General features: G+C 41.3%; 1 protein-coding gene across 1 annotated transcript; it reads left to right on the top strand.

The window, feature by feature from the left end:
* Nucleotides 1–248: 248 nt before the first annotated feature.
* On the top strand, nt 249–10,163 carry LRIT1 (leucine rich repeat, Ig-like and transmembrane domains 1). Its single transcript, XM_062580580.1, has 4 exons — nt 249–370; nt 2,844–3,310; nt 6,392–6,697; nt 9,178–10,163. Exons 1-4 carry the CDS (start codon nt 249–251, stop codon nt 10,161–10,163), a joined length of 1,881 nt encoding a protein of 626 aa, XP_062436564.1.
* Nucleotides 10,164–10,547: the final 384 nt, after the last annotated feature.

The following is a 10,547-nucleotide window of genomic DNA, read 5'->3' as shown; positions in this document are numbered from 1 at the left end:
AGGGAAGAAATGCTGTCAGTATGATTCCAGGAAGCAATAAGCACCTTCATGAAAATAACTCAAGTCCCCATCCCTAATCCCTGCCTATCCTTTTTTATCTGATGGACTCAGCGAGGGCTGGAAGATCACTGCGTGGCTGAAAACGAAAGGGAGTTAACAAGATGTGACCAGTCAATGGATAAAACAAAAGGCAAAACCGTTTACTTTGTCTAGTATCTAGGTGTCCTTCTCATGTGCAGGTAACAACGATGTGGATCACGGTGGGTTTGGTCTGCTGCTTAGTCTTTGGAGGGCTACGTCGGGCTAGCGGCTCTTGTCCATCTCAGTGTAGCTGCACCTTCCATAGTCTCAGCGAAGGAACAAAAACCAGGTATGCTGATATTCTCCAGAGGGGGGTTGTTGTTGTTTCTTTTATTGCTAGGTTCTTGTTTGTTCTGCTCGGTGAGGATGCTTGGAGGAGAAAATACTGTGACCAGACTTCATGTCTGTTATTTTTCCAGTCACTTTGCACTCTAGCTTTATTTGCAGAGGATTAGCTTCTGAAAACACAGTAAGCTGATTTCAGAGAAAGCTTTTGGGCATCTCCTCTGCAAGAACAGAATGACCATAATTACCAGTGCTGCAAAGGCAAAAAGGAATACAATTTAAACAAAATTTTCTTCTTATATATTCATGTTGAAAATGCTGGTTAAGATTTTATTCTGCTCTGCTGGTTTGTTCCTGTGTGCAACTAGGTTTGACTTATATTGTGGTATCAGAAACTGCAATCCATTCTATTTACTTAAAAAATTCTTCAGTTGGAGTTTTTACAGTTAGAAATAGATCCTAGATGAGAATGAAGCAAATGGACAGATAAGAAGAAGAAGCTAAGACAGTTCACAGACTAGAAACTTCCAGGTGAAAAAGATGACAAGACCAGAAGGGCATCAGTTTTGGAGTGCGGTACCATTAGACGGACAGTACTTTGATTTAATAAAATACAGGCTAAATTTTTATTATGTGCAATTCACAGTAGAACAGATTTTGTGACAGAGAGTATTTGCAAACTCCTTTGGAAGAAATATTTTTTTCCAGAGATCAAATACAGGAATGAAAGGCTGTCCTGTCTATTTTGGGTCCTCATGAAATGGATCTACTTTCTCATCTCTTCTGTGGTGCTATATAGATTTAATACCAAAAGTGTTCCCAGGCAGAAGCATGGTAGAGAAACAGGTAGTCCATAATTTTTAAAAAGGAATGCAATAGCGAGACAGCCTATTATTACTCCATAAATGTCATAGTTCCCAGTGAAATTTCCTTTCAGTGAATGGAAAAAGCTGTAGTGTCTTTTAGAAGATACATAAAAGAGCTAATGCCCATAGGTCCCCTAAGGAACATAATGCCACAATTTTTTCTGCATTATGATTCATATTTCTCACTAGCAGAGGGAGATTATCTCATAGATTAATTGTTTAGTGCTCACTGACATAGTTTAGGGACATGAAGAGAAGCATTAGAGCACACTGCTTTACAGTAATAGTGTCTCTATTGGGATTTCTGTGTCATGCCTACACAAAAAATGTTATATTGAAAGAAGATTTCTGACTTTTCTTATTTTGTACCTTTTGTTCTTCCTCAATATCTCAACCTTCAGCTGAAGATGGGCAGGACTTAAAACCACATTAAAAGTGCTAGATGAAAGTAATATACTGTGTTTTGATTATAAATTAACAATTTTAGCTGAAAGCTCAAAAACCATTTAACTCCAGGAAACTTGCATGAGCAGTTCAGTGATGTTATTTATTTTTGCTGATAGTAGAGGAATAATTGCTTTCAGCCAAAACCAATCTAGTTTGGCAGCTTTGCAATATTCTATTTATCAGCAAAGCCGTGTGATAAGAAAATGGTACTTGACTGATCACATTACATTCCCTGCAATACCTTGTTTAACATGTGGAGTGGAACATGCCTATCTGACCCTGTTACCTTTTGCAAGGTAGCTTTCTATTTTGTTAAGAATTTACCTTTCTCTCTTTGCTGATAGGCAAATTAAAGCTCAGTTTGAGAGGTCTATTTTGTCTCCCTTCACTCCTCATGGTTACCTACAATTCCACATCTTGGCGAAGTCAGAGTCATATTTTTGTGTGCGAAGGCTGCAAAAAATACAGCATAGGATTTTCAGGATTTGACATCTAGAGATCAGAAATTAGAAGGAACAGTTTAATTACACAAATCTGCTCTGCTTTTAGCATAGCATTTTCCAAAGAGTTAATTTTCTGTGCTTTCGCTCTCTTAATTGTACATTGCTGCAGTGAAATGAACTGCTCCATCTCTGCACAACTTCCAGACTATTTCATAGTAAAGCAAGGCTTGCTGTAGTACATTTCCAGTGAGTTGTTAGTTGGCTTTCTGATCTTTGTTTCATGAACCAGAGATCTTGTGCTGTGTTTAATCTGTGTTACTTCTTCCCATCCCACATTTCAGCGAAACTTTTAATACGTTTTTATTGCCCAATTTATGGATCTTTTTTTTAAAATGTGAACTAGCATCTACTGTTGAATATATAAATGCTGTCTGTCATAAATACTCTAAAATATTGAAAGAAAGAAAGAAGGAACATTGTAGATGTTGGACTCAGACTCATACCAGTCCAACGGAGGCAGAACATTGCAGTACTTCCCAAAGGCCTATGTATTTGCAAATTATTGCAAGTTAATGTAATTGTAGTGGTGATATATAGACGTAAGAAAGATATGAAGAGAATAAGGCTCATGAAAAAAAAAGGTAGATCAAAATCTTGTATTAAAGTAAAAATGTTTCAAAATATAAGGAAGTCATTATTTGTGTTTGCATTTCCCCACCAGGACTGTGCTGTGTAATGACCCTGAAATGACTCTCACGCCTGTGAATATTCCTGTAGATACATCCAAGCTTCGGATAGAAAAGACAGCCATCAGAAGAGTGCCAGGGGAAGCCTTGCATTCACTCCACAACCTGGAGTACCTCTGGATGCCCTATAATTCCCTGGCCAGCCTCAGCATGATCACCTTCAAGGGCCTCCGTCGCTTACAGGAGCTGAGGCTGGATGGAAATGACTTAGTATCTTTTCCCTGGGAAGCCCTTGCTGACATGCCCCAGCTAAGGCTTCTGGATTTACACAATAACGAACTCACCTCAGTCCCCCCAGATGCTGCTCGTTATGTCAAGAATATCACCTACCTGGACCTGTCTAGCAATAAACTGATGACTCTTCCTCAAGCTCTTATTTCCACTTGGGCCAACCTCCAGGCAGTTCCTTACTTTCCCAATGATAATTCCAAGATCATCTTAGGTAAGAGAAATAATTGATTTTGCGTGGGGCAGAAATGGCAAGAGATCCAAATCTTGTTGTAGCACCTCTGCTGACAGTGGTTACTGTACCACATGCAGGGCTAATTTAATATCCCATATAAAGTGTGCAGTAGCAGTGCCTCAGAACTCCTTTTCACTCAGAATGAAGCATATTTTTAGTGGAAATCCATTTAAATCTCAACCATCTTACCTCAAGCATTCCACACCCATCTTATTACACCAAAAACTTGGTCACTTGCTTAAATCTTTGTAAGACACATTTAGTGACACATCCTCAAACCCTCCTTTATTTACTGACATTGCCATTTTGGACACAAACACAAATCATTAGTGTGTTGTTTTCTAACAATAACTACTATAGAACTGATCACCTTTAAGCAGTTTTAAATAAAAAGATGGATACTTATTACGTCCAAATTCAAGCAGAAAAAAACTGCTGTTGAGAACCAGTTTGCCCCAAAGTGTGCATCTTTCTAGAATCTTTGTGAATCTGTTCACAAAGAGTTAAAGAGTAGTCTCCCCACAGCCACCAAGATAGTACTGCCTCCAAGGAGAGAGGTATAAAGTTATGCAAATCCACTTTTTGGTGACAATTCCTGGCTCTTCAGAAGTGTAATGTGGAGGAATTGTCAATTTTTGTGTCAAAAAGTATGGTGCAGATGGTCACCGTGAATCTTCTAAGTTGCACTGTCCCCAGATGAAGTTTCGAGCACATTTAGTAGTTCAGGGGATTACTATTGAGCCTTTTAGCAACAGTACACTGAATCAAATCCATATCACGTCACTGACGGTCCAGAGTAGTTGCCATCTGCTGTCCTCATTTGATATAAACTGACCTAGCTCTGTTAATTCTGTTTTACCCCTGGGGCGTATGTGACTGTGTGTTTCACATCCTCAGCCACCACGGGTTGGATGTGGATTCAGGCACTTGCTGATTATCTCAGCAGAGATGTCACAAGTTCTTTCTTACTCCAGAAAGCGCTATCCGTAGCTCAGAGAAATACCTCCTGCTGCTGCTCCTGTTCTCTGGGTAAACCTAAGGGAGGCAGAGACTGTGGTGGAGAGAGACCCAGTACTTTAAAAACAAACAAACTGCTGTCTACAAAGTTTTTAGTGCCCTTAGCAGATATTTCTAAGATTTGATTAGCATTAGAAGGGGAGCAGGTGCCAGGTGCAGTATCAGATTCTTTAAGCCAAATCTTAAAGACTTCCCATTTCATTTGTGTCATGATGAAGCACTGCCCAGGTCATACTCTTTATTTATTTTGCAGCGTCAAGTTAACATGTAAAACTGTTTTTACATTCAATATGGTTTATGAAAGTATTTTGTCAGGAAGGATAGATCATGTCTTGATGCTCTGGCCAACCTGAGCATTTGTATAGCCAGTTGCACATAGGTTACTTGCATGAGGATCTTTAAAAAATTTATGCAGGGAAATCAATATAATGTTAAGATTCACATCATAAGGTATAAACACTCCTGCACCTAAGTCCTGCTGGCACCCCTAGGCACCCAAGTGTATGACATGCGCATCCCTTGGAGGAGCAGAACTGGAGGACACAGCTGCATGTTTCGACTTCTTTCGGCTCATGATTGTTTCTCACGGAGGCATAAAAAATTCATGAATAACAAAGAGTCAGCCCAGTCCCTTCAGTTTTCTAGAGCACATCATTATGAATCCTCTTCAGAGCCCATGTTTGCAGTTTACTACAAGAAAAAGTAGTTTCACCAATAGTTTGGCAGCTGTGGTGTGCCAAGGCAGCAAGGCCGCGTGTGTGTGTGTGAGACGATTGCCTGCATGAGCTGCCAGAGGCAACAGGCTGGATCATGTGGGGTAATGAGGGGGTCACCCGCACTTTGGGGGCCACTGCAGCAGTTGCAGCTCTAGGTTAGCTTCAAGGGCAAAACTCCGTGGACGGTCTGCATGTGCGTGGAAGGCGGTCAGTAACTGTAATGGCTCCCAGGCACAGCCCCAGCCCCTCTCCACCCTGGTGCTTCCAGTCCTGGCTGGCTAAAAATACATTTTATTCTCGTATGCAAAGAGGCAGCCAGAGAGGACAAAGCTTACCAGTGTGGGAAAGGGGGAATGGCAGGATGTCCTGTGTACAAGAAAGGCAGAAAATAGTCCTTTTCTTTTCAGACAAGGATAGCAAAAGAGGATGTGTCAGGGCACTGGCAGGACAGTCAAAGGGTTTCCCCCAACCCGCCTGAGATCCTCGTTCAAACTGTGAAGGGGAGAGAAAAAGCAGATCTCAGAGGTAATAATGTAAAGTGTCATGAAGAATGACCCTACTCATTATTTAATGCAGGATGATTTTAGCACAGGGGCTAAAGCATCAGCAAAGAAAGTTAAAGCAATTATTTCACCAGCATATCTGGAATAAATGACGGTGTTATCTATTGTGTGAAGTCAGAAATGTGCAGTGAGCAAAAATGCCATAAAACAACAAAGCCAAGCTCTGAACTTTTAGTCTTTATTTAGTCTCCTTAATATTTTCATTTATAAGAAGGGCCCTCCCACCAAGGCCTGCCACTTTCCATCTGCCTTGTAAGCCCAAGGAGTATAGTATGGAAGGGTATAAGCAGAAGAGGTTTTTTTAGCAGAGTCTTTAGACAAGTTTATTAGAGGCATCAGTGACTTTTCATCTACTCTGCATTTCTACTGCTTCTAGCAAATTCAAGCAGCCCCTTGGTGTTCAGAGGGCCTTGTTGTATATCTCTATTCTTGTGTCAAAACTTGCTTCTTGTGTGAAAACCTACTGCTTGCCTAAGTACTGCTGGAGCACTTCAGGTGGGAACAAGAGTGGGCAACCTTTCTATTTTCCTGATGGTAATTAAGGAGAAATATTTATACTGCTTAACCTTGGGCAGTCATCTGCCTGGAGGGGGTGTCCCAAAGCTCGCTGTGAAGAACACTCCAGTTCTTTGCCATGCTGGATGGTATAGCAAAAAACAAACAAACAAACAAACAAACAAAAAACCCAACTCTGTGCCCATAGCTAGTTGATTTTGCCATCCTGTATTGTTGGAGTAACTTAATGCTCTGGTTTCTTTTGACAGGTTTGCAAGACAATCCTTGGGTATGTGACTGCAGTCTATATGAAATGGTCCATTTCCTAAATTTCCAGTCGCCTAACATAGCATTTATAGAGCCCAGGCTGAAATGCTTCACCCCCCGGAGTCTTGCAGGAGTCTTCTTCAGCCAAGTTGAGCTAAGGAAGTGTCAAAGCCCGGTTGTACATACGTCTGTAGCCAAAGTAAAGACCATCCTGGGCAGCACCGTCTTACTGCGATGTGGAACAACAGGAGTGCCCATTCCTGAGCTCAGCTGGAGAAGGGCTGATGGTGCTCAGTTGAATGGCACAGGTGGGTTTTCTTTGATTTTTTTTCATGTCAATTGAATGAGGTCTGCATCTGTAATTCCTATAGACTGTGCAGCATATGGAAGCTTCCAAAGAAAGAAAATGACAATAGATCCTTCCCACTGAAAAAGGATAAAAAAAAAGTGCAATATAAAGGTTATAATTCACAAAAATATTATGATTTTTTTCCAGACTATAAAATTACTCACATGTTGATGTAAATGTCATCAGGTAAATATAGTTGAACTAGCATGTAAAAGAATTTTTTTATTTTTGTTTCACAACAATTACATGGTGGTAAGATGATTCAGGTGGTTTTCAGCAAATCTGCTTGAGCTGGAAAAAGGAAATACGTCCAGATGTAGTAAGAGGCTGTCTAAAGTTAGCGATTTAGTCCCTGAAAATACTCCCACTTAACTATTTTATCAGTTTGGGAGAGCTACTATTAAGTTAGTGAATATTTCTGGCAGAGAGTTGTCTCATGTGAATTCAATTGGAATTCAAATCTGCAGTAGCAAAAAAGGATGTGTTGCAGATATGCAACATTAAGGCACAGACATGTTAAAAGAGAGGAAAGCCACTGAACTGCCAAAGGATACAGTAAAAGATGCCATGAGTCCATGAAATGGTTCATTTTTGATGGATTGACAAACTCCCTTGAGAAATACTCTGGAGCAAAAAATGCTGACCAGCTCACCCTTTTGTGCTTTCCTGTCTTGTGGGGGAAGCCTTCAAATACTGCTGTCTTTGTGACCGATCATATTTTCCTTTCCATTCACAAGAATGGCTAGGCACAAAATTGCAAGGTGAGTTAGTCCTTCAATGTGTGAAGAGTTTAGGGGAGAAATTTTTGCTGCATTCAAGTCAGTTATCTATTTTTTTCCCTAGAGGTCTTAGATCAAGACCTGAAGTCTCACCCCACAAATGCTACGGTCTCATTGGTCCAGCCATGACTTTCACAGAAGGTCTAAACCCAGCTGATAGATCTCCAAATGTTGGGTCTTCAAAGGCCTACCGGGTTCCTCGCTGCAGCAAAAACAAGGGAGAGAGCGCTTTTCATTCACAGCAGTGGAACCACTTGTAATAACCATTTGTAGTAAACATCTTTTTGGGGGGGATCTTCATAAGTTGTTGGTCTTTTGTGCACAATGTGCAGGACGTGATGGAGCAGCTCCGTGTAATGATAACGTCCCCCATTTTGCTGCAACGATACCTTCTAGACTTGAAAGAGAGCCACAAAAAATAAAATAGAGAATTCTTTCCTGAAAGCATTTTTTTGAGTTTACTTTAAGCTATAATTGAGATTGATGTATTTTGTGCCTCATTAAATCTGACTTTAGCACTTTTCAATAAAAAGTTGCCTGAAAATATACACAATTTCTCAGCAACAGCAGTGTCTGTGCCAGTGCTGCAATGTAACTGTTTGAAATGGAGGTGTTCTGAATAGAAAGAAGTGAGGAACAGCCCACCGTCTACGTGTAAAGGGAAGTGCCCTGGGAAGATTGGAAGTTTTATATTTTTTTTTTTAATACACCCGTTCAGATAATAATTGTACTCAGAAGATAACATCTGCTGCTCTTGCATTTCTCTTCTGTTAGAATAAGTCCTGATACATAAGGCTTGAACGTGACCTCACTCAGGCCCTGAAGAAGTTTGCGTCCTGTCTTATCATTGCCTTTCAGGCTTCTCCCTGGTTTACATTGCAATAGAAAAGGGCAGAAGCAGTATGTGCTCATCCAAAAGAGGCTAATTAAATAAAGACATTATTCATCCCAGCTTTCCCTTCCCTTCCTCTCCCCTTCTTCCCTGCCCCCAAATAGAAAAAGGCAAGAAAAGCTTGTTTTAGCCTGCTGGTAAACCAGGAGAGAAAATCAACATCTAACAGTGTGCATATTGCTCAGTGGAGCTGTCTAATTTTGTAAGAGGTCACATTTTCATTTGTTTGGCGTGATATAAAGCCTGATTTCAGAGTAAAAATGATACTATTTTCCAGCGACTTTTCTCCTTATGTTTCACGTGTGATTCTTGTCCACGTGTCATTCTTAGAAGAGAATCTCCACTATTTTTCTGTCCTGTGATAGAGAAAAGTGCATTTACTGTTCGACTAGATTGTGTTACATCTCACTCTCTCCACTATTTTAAGTATTGTACCTACATAAGAGCTTTTAAACTTTTTTTTCTTGAAAATGGAAGAAGCTTTTCTGTTTTGTTTTCAAGTTGTATGTCTGTTTGGAGGAAAAAAGTAGGAAATACTTCACAACCATTTGCTTTGAAGCAGTGTAAATTGCAGTGTACCCTAATTTCGGTGTTAATGTCCTTTCCTTGGGTTTACTTTGATTTTGTAACTACCTGCTGGCAAAAAGAAATAGTGAATCTGCTGCATAGGCAGACATTTGGCTGATTGAATCTTAATATTTTACAAAAAAATGCCATTAATTTTATTGTTGGTTGTCCATTTTAATTTGCACTTTTCCTCACTCGCAGTGCACCAAGAAATTTCTAGTGATGGGATGAGCTGGTCTATTCTGGGCTTGCCTGTGGTCTCTTATCTTGATTCTGGAGAGTACATCTGTAAAGCAAAGAATTTCCTGGGGGCAACAGAGGCATTCATATCCCTCATCATCACTGATTCAGAAAGCACGGATGACCCGAGCTCTAATGCTAAAGGTGTTTGGAGTGGGAAGGCAAGCGGGATGGAGGCAGCTGCCTACAATGACAAGTTAGTGGCTAGGTACATTATCACCACCTCGACTGTGCCTACCCTGGGCACCAGAACAGGCTCTGAAGAGAACATCATCTTCCAAAATGCAGCACAGAATGACAATTCACAAAACCTGCTGGTGAGTCTGCCTACGGGTCAGCAGGAGCCCGAGCGAGTCGTGAGGTCGGTCAGGGTGATAGGAGACACTGACCAAAGCGTCACCCTGGCCTGGAAGGCGCCTCTGGCAAAGAACATGACAGTATTCAGTGTCCTCTATGCCATTTTTGGAGAGAGAGAGATGCGTCGGATCAATGTGGAGCCAGGGAAGACCAAAGTCACCATTTATGGGCTGCTGCCAAAGACCAAATACATCATGTGTGTCTGCGTGAAAGGACTGATCCCCAGGAAGGAGCAGTGCATCATATTTTCCACAGATGAAGTTGCCAGCGCAGGGGGAACCCAGAAACTCATCAATGTGGTTGTGATCAGCGTGGCCTGTGTCATTGCTGTTCCTCTGACTCTAGTGGTCTGCTGCGGAGCACTGAAAAGGCGCTGCAAGAAGTGCCTAGTGCGGAAACCCAAGGAAATTCAGGACTCCTATGTCACCTTTGAAAGCCTGTCTCCTGGGGCCAAGGCGAAAGGGGTCGAAGGAGAATACTTGACTAGACATACCCCAGATGAGTCTAACAGGCTGCTCTCTGCCCGCTCCAGTGTGGACTCAGAAGCAATACCAAAGATAGAGGGGCAACCTAATGAATACTTTTGCTGATTGTAACCAGGCCAATTGTTGGCTTGTTAGGTGTGGAAGCACACATGGCTGTATATACAACTCTGTTCTACAGACCTAGCATCACAGGTTGTCATGTCAATGCTAATATCTCCTGACATGCTCTGGAGATGATGCAAGAGGTTGATGGTGCCCAAGCTTTACAGGAACATATTACTCTCCCAGTTTGGGGTTAGCTTCATGGTAACAGCCATGTTCTCTTGGGTGACTCTTAATTTTGCAAAATGACGTGTGCACACTAAGTGTGAGAACATTAAGCAACATTTTTGAGCACATGATGTTGTTTAGTACCTGCTCTGAAGCATGACAAGTATTTTGTGCTTGGATTTTTGAAGCTCTTTAGGTTGACAGCCTGGAGAGCATTTA

This window comes from Rhea pennata, chromosome 7, assembly GCF_028389875.1.
Source record: "Rhea pennata isolate bPtePen1 chromosome 7, bPtePen1.pri, whole genome shotgun sequence".
Lineage (NCBI taxonomy): Eukaryota > Metazoa > Chordata > Aves > Rheiformes > Rheidae > Rhea > Rhea pennata.
The sequence above is the reverse complement of the archived record's forward strand: the minus strand, read 5'-3'. Positions and strand labels throughout refer to the sequence as shown.

Coding starts and splice junctions, on each gene's coding strand:
- LRIT1 (XM_062580580.1), top strand. CDS start 249: ATGTGGATCACGGTGGGTTTGGTCTGCTGCTTAGTCTTTGGAGGGCTA. Junction 371..2,843: donor AGCGAAGGAACAAAAACCAG/GTATGCTGATAT, acceptor TTTCCCCACCAG/GACTGTGCTGTGTAATGACC. Junction 3,311..6,391: donor TAATTCCAAGATCATCTTAG/GTAAGAGAAATA, acceptor TTCTTTTGACAG/GTTTGCAAGACAATCCTTGG.